Genomic DNA, 15,188 nt, shown 5'->3' on the forward strand with positions numbered 1-15,188 from the left:
CTGAAAAAGAGCCCTCCATGAGCTCCCAAACTGCCCCAAAAAGATCTGTGTCCTTGTGCCCCCGTTTACTCAGAGAGAGAGGGAAGGAGGGGTGACCTACCCAAAGTTACACAGCAGGCAGAGCCAGAAAGTCGAGATTATTGGCATTATTCTTGCATGCTTAGGAGCTTTATTTTGACCTCTTCTGGCATTCCTGTGTGCTACTGTGTCACCATTTCCTTCACAGTTAAAAATCAAAGAGCAAGGCTGAGGTGGAGCAGTGGGGGAAGGTCTACAAGGGGCTTCCAGGTGCTCAGATCTTGCCTTGCTGGGCTGGAATATTTGATCCATAGCACCCCTGCAGCCAGACCTGTCCTACAAATTCTTGCGGCATAATTACATTAGGTAAGCATAGAATTAAATGCAATCCCTAACCTCAGGAAAACAACCAATGCCCAGTTTTTACCGGTAAAGCTTATTTCAGGTAAGGAACCTTTCAGTGCAGAAGCACAACCGAGCAAGGCGTATCCCTAGCTTTGTGCAGGTCACTCCTGGCGCCATCCCATTTAGATCCAGCCATGGTCTTTATTTGCAAAGCACTTGCTGCTGAAGGAGGTCCGATCCTGAGCATCCAGGACAGCAAGGTACCCGCATGTTCCAGAAGCAGGTAAGCAGACCAAGATACGGTGCAAAAAAAAGCTCTGGCTTCCTGACACTGCAACAGCGTTTTTCACAAAGGTTCAGGTGCCCGTTGTTTGGAGAACAGAGCTCGCCCAAGGAAAAGCAGTTCTGGCAGGAGATCTCAGGCCACCTCTCTCGTCACCCTCACTGACCGGTGTCCGCTTGGTTGCCCAGTTCAGAAATGAGACTCGGGAGCAGACGTCCCTGTTGTCTTAGATCGCGGATGAGCTGTGCCCTCTAGTGGGGTCTGGCTCATCAGGAGCTGGAGAAGGACCCATCCAGGAGGCAGATGTCCCAGCCCATGCAAGGGGCAAGCTCCCCTGGGCTCCAGAGGACTTAAGGGCATTTACACTAGCCAGGCCGTAGCACTTTGTTGCAGGCATCTCGTTTACACCATCTCCTTTTATAAAAGCCATTAACAAAAGCATCTGAGGCATAACATCTGCTCGGGCAGATGAGACTGGTATGAAAATAACAGTGCACGAGAGGGCTGCTTGTTGCGGTGGCGCAAGTTGGAAATGAAGTTTCTCTTGGGTACAAAGCAATCCTTTCATAAGGCTTCAAAGCCATCCAGCCAAGTCCGAGCCCCTCGTTTTCTACTGAGAGTTTAGGAGCGTGATGTTACCATAGCTTGTGGGTCCAAAGCAGAGCCTTTCAGCATCGCCCACCGCTGCGGGTAAGACACTCAAACAGTATAAGCACAAAATCCTTGCAATGGGGTACATCCCTCCAAAAATGAAAATTAATTTTGAGGGTCATCTGCGTTCCCTGGGCCGATAAGCATCCTAAATGTACAGGTACAATCCGGGTTTGTCAGAGGTTTACGCTCACAATGGGAAGTGTCCTGCAGCAATCCCAGCCTAAGGTGTTCACGCCCCAAGCCCTTCCCAAACCCTGAAACACGTTTCTGGCCCTCCGCTGTGCCAACGCCACAGTTCCCAGGGTCACACAGGGACTCTCGCCGAGGAACTAATCTACCCAAAGCCCTGGAAGAAAATAAGGCTTTAAGCCTGCTCATTTCACAGCACAGCCTGGTGAAACAAGTTGTGGGAGCAGGATGGAAGCACCTGAACTCCTTCTCTGCTGAAAAAAATTATACCAGCCTCAAACAGTTTGGATTTCCATAGAGTTGTTAGGAATATCTTCAAAGGATCCCCAAATCCTGTTTTCACCTCTGTAGAGCTGACGGGAAGGGACCTGGGAAGGACAAGCTTTCCTTCCCTCTGGGAAAAAAGCTGTGTGCAGGGTAAGATCTGCTCTCAGGCAGGAGCTATGCGTGGATACTCAAGCCAGTTTAGCTGTGTCAGTGCAAATCTGTGCATGGACACATTCCCAAACGAAGGGAAATATGATCTCATTTGGCTCCCAGACCAAAACTTCTCACGATGATTAAACTTGGTGGGGGCACCACTCCCGTATGACTTTCGTGCAACCGTCGGGCATCTGTAAATGGGTTTTCATCCTAGAAACGGGAAGTGATCAAGCTGTGGCAGTCAGGCCTTGGAAGTCACAAGACGTGCTCTTCATTTCACAACTGGGATGACATTTTTTGCAGCTTGCTTGTAGGACTCCTGCTTTTCACCCTGCTCCCTACAACTATTAGGACTGGATTTTGTAAAATAAGTTTCCCTTCCTGAAAACTTTCAGAGCTGTTACTTGAAGGAAAGGCACTATGACAAGATGAGTAACAGAAATAAAAAAACCCAATCTGTTAATTTAGGTTTTTAATTATCAGATCTTCCTGTTCTTGATCCAGACCTGTTATCCAAATACATTAATACGCAGTGATTTCTCTCGCAAGATATTAAAGCTTTAACAAAACCAGCCTTCTCCAAAGCACCAAGCCCCAGCTGCCTGTGCTAACTAGCTATTTTACCTTAATTAAAAGGCAGTAAAAGCCCAGGTGCTTGGTTTTTGCTCACTTTGCATCTCCCCGGATCATCCGCTGAAGCGCTTTGCAAGAGGAGCGGGTGTGCCGCGCTCCTGAAAACAAATCGCTTTGGCAATCCCCGGCCCAAGTTATCCGAGTCCTTACCTTGGCACTCGACCAAAGCCAGGACTAACGTGCGTCAGCAGAAATTGCTGTATTCTAAAACCCAGAGAAGGCCAGATCCTGGCACGCCATGGTTCCATCCCCCCCTGCAGCCAGCCCACCCTGGGCAGGGTACGGGCTGCTTTTGCTCCCCATGCCCCTGGTAGCTGGGCTGGCCTCAGGCACCAAGGCACAGGGAAAAACCCACCCACCCACTCATCCATCTGTCAAAACCCACCACCAAACCCCAGCATGGGGAGCAGGGAGGGAGGGATGGATAGATGGATGGATGGAGGGAGTGCGGGGGGCATGTCTGCCGGCCCCTCTCGGCGTGACGGCAGCCCCGTGGTCCCGCCTTGCCTGGCTCGCCACCGGGTCTAAGGTTCACTGATCTGCGGTCGCCTCTCACCTTTGACACTGCTCCACGGGAGCCGCTGGGTGGTTTCGCTTTTATCCACCCCCCCGGCACGGAGAGGCTCGGGCAGCCGGAGGGGGCCCTCGCCCCGCCAGCCCTCACGCCCCGCACCGGAGCGCCGGGAGGAGAGCAAGGCTTCGGGAAGGTAATGGCATCCTCTGCCACGGGATTCCCCGCAGGGCAGGCGCAGCCGTGATCCACCATCTCCCAGCTGCCTTTCCCAGGCAAGCTTCTGGGGTTGTCATCCTCCCACCGGGAAGCAGCCCCCGCATTCCAGCAGGGAGGGCGGCATCATCCTCAGCAGCTCTCTGCCCAAGAGAAGAGATTTTAGGAAGACTTAGGAAGCCCTTTGCCCTACCCCCATCCTCTCAGGAAGCCGAAGAGCTGCCGTGAAGCACTTGGTCTCACCCATGTCCCAGGGCGGTCTCCATTTATTGCTGCCTTATTTCCCCAACCTGCTTAATGACCCTCATTCTGTTCGCCTTCGCTTTGAGGAGGGCTGACTGCGTTGAGAAACGGGCACTATGTAAATCTAACGCTGTTTACGCCTTAAGTCTTTGCAGTTGGGATTTCCGTATGCCCTGGTAACCTCGGCTTTAGCAAACTTGCGAAGTGGCCACGCTCCTACACCAGGACTGCCAGAGCTTTAGTGGGCAGGAGGAGGCTCCCGGAAGCAGAGGAGTGCTTTGAGATGAATACTAGAAGTTAATTGGGGTGGTAGGTGGATTGACCACTATCTGGCGGGGAAAAAAATAAATAAATCTAGATCTGAAAGAACCTAAAAACATCGTGTCCCAAAACTGCAGGGCTGGATAACTGCAGACTCACCTGGGTAACACCGGGGTCCCGGTTTGTCCGAGGAGCTCATTAACTGGGGCTCTCGTTCGCTGCTGCACCCCTGCAGAAACTCAGCAAATGTCTTTAATGGTTTTAGGATCTCGTTAGAGCTTGTGGGTTAGAAAAGCTTAGACATCAGTTAGACATCATTGGACTTAAACATCATTTAATTTCCCAGGAAGTTAAATAGAGTCCTAAATAACACTTCTCAGTGGCTCCAATCCCCAAAGGTTTGGCTTTCTTTTATTTTTTTACTGTTTTCCTTTGGAAATAAAAGCCTTGTCTCCTGACAATAAATATACCAGGATCCCCCTTCCCCAGGTTAAAAATACTGCAGAGGTACTAATTTATCAAGTAGCGAAAGCTAAGCCCTTGCTGTTGCATTGCAGTGCAAATATCCACTCTGCCACCTCAAGTTTCTGCTTTTTATTACCAGTGTTTACGCCCATAAAACACGAGTTTGAAAGGATGCTCCTTAGATAAAGTCCACTTTCCTGCTAATTATAAACAACTGACTCACCCTCATAAACAGATTTGTCAGGTTCCTTCTTGGAAACAGTGAGGGCAGGCGGTTCGAGCGCAGTGTCACGGATCTGGCCCTTCCGCGGCACCCAGCAAACAGATTACCTGTAAGTTGATTTACATTAAACCAGTGGGCTCCAGAGGGGAGGCTGGTTAACGCTGGTCAAAGCTGCCTCTGGATACCCACCCATTGCCCACGGGGAGGAGCGAGGAGATGGCGAGATGGGGGAACGGGGCTGTCTGGCCGAGAACACAATTTCCCAGCTGCAGCGATGCTTAATCCTCCATTAGGAAGTGAGAAATGATCTGCGTTGCGGCCGTTTCCGTGCTCACCTCCTGGGTAAGTGTAAGATCAGGCAAGTCTGCCTCAAATATCTGCTGCTAGACACAGCTGTCACACAATATTAAGCCGTATCTGGAGACTAAATCCACCAACAGGATTTTTTGCAGTTAACTGAAGAGAAATGCTTGTTTCGACTGATCTCTGGCTCTTTATGTTGAATTTGAGCAGGTTCAGCTTTCCCTGCCCCATGGCGTGGCTTCTAGGCACGAGGACAGGTCTTGTAACACCTCAGCTGTTCCCCAGGCTGCTCCTTAAATTGCTGAGTTATTCTTTACCAGGATCAAACTAAAAAGCCCCCAAATCCAGCATCTAAGCAGTCCCAGTTCAGGTTACACCTCAGCCTTTCAAAGCCCGCATGGGAAAAGATGCTAAAATTTGCATTTTGCGTGGAAGCATCGGCGACTTCTTCACAGTTTTGAGTTTGCAGTAAGATAAATCAAACTACTTCTAGTTACGCCGACAGACGCTTTCTGGGATGCAGGTGCACTCTGCTGGGGCTTTAACTCACAGAAATCACCAGGAAAGTTGCTTTAAATGTTTCTCCTGGTTACATTCAGTCGGTCTGAGCCCAGGGAAGTCAGGGAGGTTTCCACCTGAAGAACGACCTTCCTCTACTTCATTGGCAGTGCAGGCTGAAAGAAGAGGGATGCTGTTTGCTGTGAGGCAGCAGCACCCTTACCCGCACCCGGAGTGGGCATCGGTAACCCTGCCGGAGCAGCATCCTGGATTTGCAGAGCTGACTGAAACCCTAATCTCATGGACAGGCTCTTCCCCAGGACAGGGAGCAGCCACAGAAGGGTGACTACCAGCCCCATGAGATGTCTGGAAAGGTTTTCCCCATAGCCCCTTAGCCAGCGAGCACAGGGTTCTACTCTGTTCACTCCTTTTTCAACAAAAAAAAGAAAAAAAAAGGAGAAAGAAAACAGTTTCCCCTAACTCCTATTTCCCATTGAATCAAAACAAAGCCACTCGTTTCACTTCCTTGCCGCTCTCCTCGGGTGGAAAGGGGAGATTCACCTTCTGCCTCTTAAAACGGAAAAGAAATTGTTTCAAACGAGCTTTGGCAAAACTCCCCCCCTCTAAGAGGTGCTTGCTAGCGGGAAAAGTGTTCAAGGAAATTTCTATCATTACAGTAATTCTCAGGTGAGCTTTGTTCCAGCATCAGTACTGCCTTCTAGGGTTAAACAGAGAGCAGCAGAGTGAAATAATGGGAGATTTAGAAATATAGACAATATTGGGAGGTTTCATGCAGCTTCTTGTTTCCTTAGAGAGTTTTACGGCATATCACCTATGGTAGCCAACGTAACTGCCCAGAAAGGGTTGCAATCTTATTTCCAGGCCTACAAAGAGGCAAATGTGTTTAGTTAATACCATAAGGAGCCCTCTTATGCTGTGCCACGGGATTTATATTTTTCCTGCTCAAAAAACAAAACCCACCCCTAACTAACCGTTCTGCACAAACTGCGACCCTGTTATTCACCACTGGGCTGTGTGAGCTGGGGGCGGGGGGGGGAAGGTGGCTTTTAAGGGGATGAAAAAGCTTTTTCATCCCTGCCTGAAAGGCAGGGAATCCCCTGGCTTTTAAGGGGCTGAAAGCCCATCTCACATAGAAGAACAACCACCCGCATCTACAGCTGCGGTTTGGCCAGCACCAAGGAATGCTCTTAATGACAGCCTGCTTTGATAACAGCTCAGGGCAGGCGGAAGACTTAAAGGTCTGGAGGCTGCCAGATTGCAGGGGGAAGACGGGCAAAATGAAGGAGACGCATGGGATGAGCAGCACGCAGGAACAAGGGGCTTTTGTCAGATGAGGGACCCGCAGAGACCTTCCCGGGCCGGGAGCCACACTGCTAGCGCTGCTCTTTGGTGTCTTTATAAAGGCACTTCTTCTCGCTCACCTGCAAGTCCCACACACCAAACTCCTATGAGCTCCAGGCAGTAATTGCACCAAATCTTCATTATAAGTCTTGCAGGTCCCTACTCTCTCTGACTGACCAGGGCTTTCTTCAAAAGCCCATGGAGGGAAGCACCCCACGCCAGTAGCGTTCACCCCGGCGTGGGAGGCTCTTCATCTGGTGTGCAACAGCAGTGAGGTCAGGACACATAGGCAGGGACCAGCAGCAGGACATGAACATTTCGGTGTCCTTCACAAGGATCTTCTGCTGCCTTTGGGCGTTAGAAGGCTAGGTCTATATAGACGGCACATCCCATCTCTGCACACGGCAGTTACGAGCTTGCTGGCGGCATATTTCTGTGGTGTGTGAGGTGGGATGAGGGCACACAAGGTCATCTCATGCCCTCTCCTGCTCAGTTCAACACCCCATGACCCTTCGTCTTCAAGCTCTGCATGAACCTCCCTCTCTCCTGCGTAGCTCTCCAGGTGAGCTCAGTATTTTTGGAGGAAGAGCCCTGCAAGGAGAAGCCAGGGCAAAGCTCTGGCCAGCTGCAAGATAGCGTTATTCACCGCCCTGCGCCGACAGTTCCCACCGACAGCGGGGCAGCGTCACTTCCTTGGGCTCAAGGCTGGGAGAAGGGGACACGTGCCATCCAGGAGGGCTCACGCCAACATTTATCTTCCCAGCGTATGGCCAATGCTCTGCAGTAGCTCTCTTTGAGCCAGGTTTGAGGCAACCACTGTTATTTTGGGCTGTTTCCACACCCCACCCCTGGTTACTGCGCAGTGTAGTGATGCACCACCCTGAGTGATGCAGAGTCACAGGCCGTGGTGCAATGGTCACGAGGACATGAGACTTCATAGGCTTGGTCTGTCTGGGGTTTCTTAACCCGCGGTGCAGGGTCATAGAATCATAGAACCGCGGAGGTTGGAAGGGTGCTTTCAGATCATCGAGTCCAGGTCTTTGGACAAAACCCATCACTAAACCGTATCTCTAAGCACTGTGTCTGCCCGGCTTTTAAATACCTCCAGGGATGGTGCCTCAACCACTGCCCTGGGCAGCCTGTCCCAGTGCTTAATAACCCTTTTGGTGTAAACATTTCACGGAATCACGGAATCACGGAATCACGGAATCTTCAGAGTTGGAAGGGACCTCTAGAGATCATCTAGTCCAACTCCCCTGCTAGAGCAGGATTGCCTAAAGCACATCCCTCAGGGCTGCATCCAGGCGGGTCTTGAAAATCTCCAGAGAAGGGGACTCCACCACCTCCCTGGGCAGCCTGTTCCAGTGCTCTGTCACCCTCACCGTAAAGAAGTTTTTCCGTGTATTTGAACGGAACTTCCTATGTTCTAGCTTGTGCCCATTGCCCCTTGTCCTGTCGCTGGGAACCATTGAAAAGAGCCTGGCTCCGTCCTCCTTAAACCCACCCTTTAGGTACTTGTAAACATTAATCAGGTCCCCCCTCAGCCTTCTCTTCTCCAGGCTAAAGAGTCCCAGCTCTTTCAGCCTTTCCTCATAAGGGAGGTGCTCCAGTCCCACAATCATCTTGGTTGCCCTTCGCTGGACTCGCTCCAGTAGTTCCCTGTCCCTCTTGAACTGGGGAGCCCAGAACTGGACACAGTACTCCAGTTGTGGCCTCACCAGTGCAGAGTAGAGGGGGAGAATGACCTCCCTCGACCTACTGCCCACAGTCTTCCCTATGCAGCCCAGGATGCCATTGGCCTTCTTGGCGACAATTTTTCCTAATATCCAGTCTAAACCTCCCCTGGCGTAACTTGAGGCCGTTTCCTCATGTCCCATCGCCTGTTCCTTGGGAGAAGAGACCGACCCCCACCTCCCTATACCCTCCTTTGCTTTATGTGCTGCTCTCCTCAAGGGTGCTTGGGTCAGGTCCTCTCACTCCTGCTTTTTCACCTTGGTGAGCAACACGCTGACTTGAAGCGGTGCTGCCTCAAAGCCCATCAGCTCTTGAGGTGCCCTGTCATTCCCTGGGCAGTGTTCTCAGCAAGCTGGCAGCAGCACCGCCTCCACCCCTGAGCTCACCTCCAGCCTGGGTTAGGCTCCCCTGGTATATCTTCTAACCAAGACCTGCAATAAATGTGGAATTTCAGCCTAAGCTCTTCACCAGGCCTTTGGGGAAGGAGGCATGCTGAAGAGCAAGCACATCCCTAAGTGATGTCCTCCTGCCATTAACTTTCTCCAGCGTGTTCTTTCTTTAAAGGAGACGCCCCCAATCTAATCTCCTTGTCTACATGCAAGGCTTCTTGCATCAAGTTTCCTCCTAAAGATCTCCACCCTGTGGTCATAACTGACAGTGGCAGATGGTTTGATGTATTAAATTTGATTCAGGGTATCAATGGTTTTCTTCTAGCCTATTTTGAGGTTAAACCCCACCTGCCCCGCTGCCACTGGTCAGGAGTTGATGCGGGAGGCTCAGCTGGGGTCACTGCAGACGTGTTTTGAACAGAGTTGGTTTCCTTGCAGAGCATGGCACAGAAAGCAATGCCGGGCACCTCCCCAGAGGGAATTCGTCCCACCTACATGTACAAGGTGGTTCTGCTGGGGAGCACATCAGTGGGAAAGTCAAGCCTGGCCTACCGATACGTGAAAAATGACTTCAAGGAGTCGCTGCCAACTGTGGGATGTGAGTGAATGGCTTCAGTAGCTTTATGGCTCTGGACAAGAGACCAGGCCTGATGCCCTTCCCTGCAGCGGGGTGGGATGCAGGAGAACACATTAGTCTATCCTGCAGGAGGACAGACCCACTTTTGAACGTGATATGGACTTGCCCCGGAGCCAGACCTCCCCCATCGCTGTCACCCTCTCATCTCCGCAGCCCATTTTCCTCAGCGCCAGGCTGTGAGCAAAGCCACGTCCAAATTGCACAGGTTTGGTTTAGCGCTGGGTCCAAACTGCGTGGCCCCATCTGCCTTATCCGTGCTTGGTCCTGTGCTGCCCCCACAGCTATTCGGACACCCCAGGAGAGTCTCTCCTGTACATGTGCTGCCCCAGCCTCAATGTCCCGCTGGAGCAAGGAGGTTCTGGCTGGGGTGCAGGTGGATGGGACAGCCCCGGAGGTGGTGGCCACCTGCGGCAGGTCCCCCCCAGCACCGCCTGATGGTAGGCTCAAAGCAGCGTCTCGTTCCTCCGGCCTGCCTGCAGAGACAAGAGTACAGACCTCCCCACACTGCAAACCCCAGTGCCGGGCTGCAAACCCCACACTGCCCCGCTGGCAAAGGGGAAAGCATCTGCCCCTGCGTGTCCTGTCCTGACAGGCCATGCTGAACAACCCACCACCAAAGGCAGGCCATGTGTATGCTCATGCTTTGATGGATGCCATCTGGAGAGCTGCAAGAGCCCTACTCCCTCTATAACCTCCCTTGGGCCAACGTGCCTGCTGGGATCAAGCTGCCTCCCCTCTACATTCGCATCAGCCCAGCTTCCCACACCACCCAGACAATATAGATGCTCTTTTTACATGATTTTTGCCCTAAGAAGGCACAGAGGTTGTGGTCCCACCTGGAACCTGAAGAGGTAGCTAGTGGAGCTGCTTCCCTTGTCCCTCTGCCTTGGCTCTGGCTGGTCCACAAGCCACCATCTGCTCCCTGGGAGCAGGGATGGAGGCTCCCTTTCAGTGGGAGCCCTTTTCGGTGGGTATTCCTATTCAGAGCCTTCACAGGTCTGACCCACCAGCAAGGTGGAGGTGGTTCTTGGGGGTCTATTCTGCAAAGCTCAGAGCTGTCTGACATCAAAACTGGTGTGCATCCACCGACATCTGCCACCAGGAAGGGCTCCCAGCCTGCCCTGCCTTGCGGCACGCCATCCCATCAACAGTGCCGGTGCTTATGAGGAACCTGTCCCAATTCTGTACATTAGAGCATTGTTACCGGCCCTCGGGATGGGTTTGACCTCACAACAGTGGATCTGAGCTCTCTGCTCTTGCGGCAAGTGAACATGCACCCTACATCTTGCTCGCAGGCTCCTTCTTCACACAGACGGTCAACCTGGAGGTAGCCACCATCAAGTTTGAGATCTGGGACACTGCAGGCCAGGAGAAGTACCACAGCGTCTGCCACCTCTATTACCGGGGCGCCCATGCTGTTCTCCTCGTTTACGACATCGCTAAGAAGGTAAAACAGGGGATGCCGATCCCATCTGTGCCGAAATTATGCTGTGCAGCAACACTGGCGGGGCAGAGGTGTCCAGATGATGGTGTTTGGCCTTGGTAGAACAGGAAATGGTACACAAGCACCGCCCGAGAAGATGAACGTCCCACATGGGACATGCTAGGGGCTGTCCCTGCCCATGCAGGACCATGCCACCACCCCAGTGGGGAGTTCTGCTGCCACGCAGAAAAGCTGCATCCCATCCAAGGCTGATTTATCCCTAAGGGTGTTTGAGGGCCGGGGACCTGTTTCCCCAAGAGAGGGGGCAATCAAAGCCTCCCCACCACATCTCTTCCACCCCCTTTGGTTTGGTGCCACTTGCCCAGCATCCCTATGTCTGAGATGAAGGGATTAAATCGAAGCCAGATCACTGGGTGGTTTTGTCTCCATCTCTCCAGGAAACACTCAACAGAGCAAAACTGTGGCTGAGGGACCTGGAGAAGGAATTCCTTCCTGATGAAATCGTCATTGCTTTGGTGGGCAACAAGACAGACCTCGCTGCTGAGCGAGAAGTCGCCACTGAGGTGAGCATCTGCCGTGAGCTGCCAGGCCCCCTCATCTCACCCACTTGCCAGCAAGCACTGGGGTATGTCCTAGTAAGGCCGAGAATTTGAAAGGCTTTCAGACACCTCCAGAGTTCACGAATAATTATTGACGTGCCATGGAACGCCACCGTAACCAAATGAGGAACCCCAGAGGGGGCTGGGGGAATAACTAACTCTGCTTGTCTCCACCTAGGAGGGGGAAGAGTTTGCAAGGACCAAAGGCCTCCTCTTCATGGAGACATCCGCAAAATCCAACCACCAAGTGAATGATATCTTTATGGCCATCGGTGAGTTGTGTGACGGCTGTAGGTGACAGCAGAGGCAGGTGAACCACAGGCCCCAGACCTCTGCTTCAAGGTTGTAAATGCCTTCTCCCCTGCAAAGCTGACCCCCTTCATTGCTTGTGTTTGACACCAAGATCTTCTTCCCGTCTGGTACAGCCTGTGCCACACCTGGCAGCTGCAAGGGTCGCAGCCGCAGCAGTCCGTGGTATCTGTGTCATGCTTCTTAGGGCAGAAGGATGGACAGACCCATCCCAGGATGCTCCAGCATCAGAGAAGGATGTCAGACCCTCTCCCAAAGCTACAATTTTCTTTTGCTTTTTTATCTACCCTAGGTGTAATGGCATCCCCAGCGTAACTGCTCAGTAGAGATCTAACAGGGTCACCGGGGAGTGGTACTCATGGCCATCAGCGGCTCCCCTGGGGTGGGACAGGACAGCCATCCCATCCCACCCCAACGGCAGGGGAACTGAGCCCCCTTTCTCCCCTTGTATTTCTTCCCAGCCCGAGAGCTCCTGCAGAGGGAGCAAGCGAAGGCATCTGCCCCGTCCCCACACGGGAGGTCAACGGTTGAGCTGGGGGAGAGCGGGGTGAGGACCGGGTGCTGCCAGCTCTGAGGATGGGCAGCTCTGGACCTCAGGCTGCAGTGCCAGCAGTGGCTGGATGAGGTCTCCAAGAGGATCAGTGACAAAGCTGGGAGACACAGAACCACAGGGGCAGCTCGGCCCAACCACCCTCCCCCTCGGAGCAAGGTCAGAGCCTGTCCTGGGGGGCACAGGACCTCTTCAACCCTCCAACTCTGGCTTCCTCCAGGAGGTAGGGCCTGGGGGTTTCTTCTACCAACTTTCTGTATCCAGAGAGGAGCATCACCCTCTGGCACTGCTGCCACCAGCCCTGACTGGTGACACCCCCCCACTCCAGCTGCACGTCAGCTCCTCTGCATCCCTTCCCATCTGAAAAGGGAGGGTTTAACTTTCTGGAGCGAAGCAGGTGCATCCTGGGGGCTTTACGCCCAGGCTGCAAATAAAGAGAATATTGCCCTAAAGGCATTGGGGTTTTTTTCCTGACCTGGATGTCAGCCCACAAGTAGGGACTGCGGGAAGCCCAGAGGCAGCCAGGACCAGCGCTCCCCTTGCCTGACCCCTTTGAGCCCTGCTTGCCTGGGGCTGCACCACGGGATGGGGGTCACAGCCCATCCTCAGGAGAAATCACTGATTTGTCACTGGTGCAAAAGCCAGGTCTGGGGGCAGAGCAGGGCCAAAGCAAATGTCAGGCATCACGGTACCCTGTGGCTTGCAGGGCCTCCCCATTATGGGTTATGCCGGGGGAACATGCCTTGGCTAGAAGAGGAGAAGGTGGGAGCTGTGCCGAGAGGTGTCATGGGGCTACCAAAGCCTTCCCTGACCGGCTGCCGTGCCAATGCAGCTCTAGCAGGAGCCTGGCCAAGCTGCAAGGAGGGAAGAGCTGTTGCTCTTCGAGGGAAGGATGCTCTCTCACCTCCTCCATCCCCAGAGCACCTGGTCTGTCTCCAAAAGCACAACAGGGCTTCAAAGATGCTGAGGGGACGGGAACACCTCTCTTATGAGGAAAGGCTGAGGGATTTGGGTCTCTTCAGACTGGAAAAAAGACGACTGAGGGGGGACCTTATCAACACTTATAAATACTGAAAGGGTGGGTGTCAGGAGGATGGGGCCAGGCTCTTTTCAGTGGTGCCCGGCAACAGGACAAGAGGTAACGGGCACAAACTTGAGCATAGGAAGTTCCACCTAAACATGAGGAGGAGCTTCTTTACCCTGAGGGTGGCAGAGCCCTGGCACAGGCTGCCCAGAGAGGTGGTGGAGTCTCCGTCTCCGGAGACATTCCAAACCCACCCGGACACATTCCTGTGCCACCTGCTCTGGGTGACCCTGCTCTGGCAGGGGGTTGGACTGGGCGATCTCCAGAGGTCCCTTCTGACCCTATGGTTCTATGACAGTGCCCAACAAACCCAGGGGGAGACATTGCCCTCTCCAGGACAGCTGCGGCACCACGAGCATGGCCACAGAGGAAGGGTGGCACCGCTTGCCCAATGCACCGCTGGGTTTTTGAGGCACCCCTTGACAGAGGGGCAAGGCTTGGCCAGGCTGGGCTTGGCCACGAAGGCAGCAGACACCCTCGAAGATGCTCCCCACATTGAGGAGGGAACCACAGCACTCTTCGCCCAGGTTTGTCAGGTCAGGTCCCACCCCAGGGACCCCACACCAGCCAGGGGCGCCCACCTGCGATGCTTCCCCAGCGTAACGAGCCGTCCCAGTACAGGACAGGAGCTCCTCCCCAGCCAGAAAGGAAAGCTGCTGTCTCCTCCTGCCTAAATCCCGGCTCCTTAGGGCAGCTGGGAGGCAGGGGTGCTAATTGCCCCTCATCCCCTCCCACCTGCCCCCTCCCTCCCGAGATTAACCCTTCCCTTCCCAAACAGCCCCAGACCCCCAGTGCTGGGCCAGGAGCTGCAGACGGGGATGCTGAGAGCTGGGGGTCACCTTCCCCCCTGCCCCTCTTGCCCCCAAAACTGGAAAGTGGAGAAAATGATCTGCCTTGGGGGTCACAGCTCACGAGGGGATGTCTGGGGACATGCAGCGCGATGGATGGGGCCCCACATGCTCCCCAAATGTTTCTGACCCGGGCCGTGGAAATGGGGTGTCTGTTTCTGACCCCAACACCATGGAAATTAAGGTGTTGGCATCACCCATGGGTGCCACCATGCTGCGGGGACCCCAGGGCATGCACCTGGGAAATGGGGGGGGGGCTCTGGGGCTTATTTTTAGGGTGTTTTTTTTGTGTGTGTGGGGGTGTGTGTGGGATAAACATGCCGTGTCATGCAGGACTGCACACACCGCTGGGGCAGGCTGCAAAACTGCCGCGAGACCAGCAATTTGGGGGGTCGCATCCCTGCACCCAACCCTGTCCCGTCCCCCAACTCCCTGCAACCCCCCTGTGACCCCCCCTGCGCTGCATTTGGGAGCAGAGAGGCTAGGACACAGGGGCTGAGAGGAGAAGGGCTTTTATTGTGGGGTTCACCTCAGGGGCTGCGTTCCTCCCGGGGGGGCTGGAGGTGCGGGCGGGAGGGTGCGCAGGCTTGCGGCCGGCCAGCCCCCCCGCCATGGATGATGCCCTGGCCCAGGGCTCGCCGTCGGCCGAACCGCCCCACCGGCCTGATCCCGCGCCCCGTGTACCAGGAGGGGTCGATGTCCGGGTCTGCAAGGCAAAAAAACCAAGGAACCGTCGGGGACCGATGATGGGGGGGCACAGAGGGGTGATGGTGCATTGCACCCGTGGAGGTGAGGGGGGCATGAACCCCAGGGGAGGGGGAAAAGGGGCTGGGGTGGGGGTATAAAAGCTGTTGCAGAGGCTGTTTCAAAGCAAACCTTTGCTTCTGCGTAGTCACCCGCTTCCCTCCCCCCCCGGCCCCATCCATGCAGCTGAGTCTGGGGATGCAGAAGGGGCTGGAGGTGGGGT

General features: G+C 54.1%; 1 protein-coding gene across 3 annotated transcripts; it reads left to right on the forward strand.

Annotated features, from left to right (window-relative positions):
* Positions 1-3,100: 3,100 nt before the first annotated feature.
* On the forward strand, positions 3,101-12,731 carry RAB17 (RAB17, member RAS oncogene family). Of its 3 annotated transcripts, XM_054209024.1 has the most exons (7): positions 3,101-3,252; positions 4,477-4,573; positions 9,189-9,348; positions 10,683-10,834; positions 11,269-11,394; positions 11,609-11,702; positions 12,201-12,731. In XM_054209024.1, exons 3-7 carry the CDS (start codon positions 9,192-9,194, stop codon positions 12,311-12,313), a joined length of 642 nt encoding a protein of 213 aa, XP_054064999.1. In that variant the 5' UTR covers positions 3,101-3,252; positions 4,477-4,573; positions 9,189-9,191; the 3' UTR covers positions 12,314-12,731. The 3 variants fall into 3 exon arrangements, with proteins under 3 accessions (XP_054064999.1, XP_054064998.1, XP_054064997.1); XM_054209023.1 differs by lacking the exon at positions 4,477-4,573; XM_054209022.1 differs by lacking the exons at positions 3,101-3,252; positions 4,477-4,573 and adding an exon at positions 4,704-4,806.
* Positions 12,732-15,188: the final 2,457 nt, after the last annotated feature.

This window comes from Rissa tridactyla, chromosome 7 (genome assembly GCF_028500815.1).
Source record: "Rissa tridactyla isolate bRisTri1 chromosome 7, bRisTri1.patW.cur.20221130, whole genome shotgun sequence".
In the NCBI taxonomy this organism is placed as follows: Eukaryota; Metazoa; Chordata; class Aves; order Charadriiformes; family Laridae; genus Rissa; species Rissa tridactyla.

Coding starts and splice junctions, on each gene's coding strand:
- RAB17 (XM_054209022.1), top strand. CDS start 4,768: ATGATCTGCGTTGCGGCCGTTTCCGTGCTCACCTCCTGG. Junction 4,807..9,188: donor TTTCCGTGCTCACCTCCTGG/GTAAGTGTAAGA, acceptor GTTTCCTTGCAG/AGCATGGCACAGAAAGCAAT. Junction 10,835..11,268: donor TTTACGACATCGCTAAGAAG/GTAAAACAGGGG, acceptor CCATCTCTCCAG/GAAACACTCAACAGAGCAAA.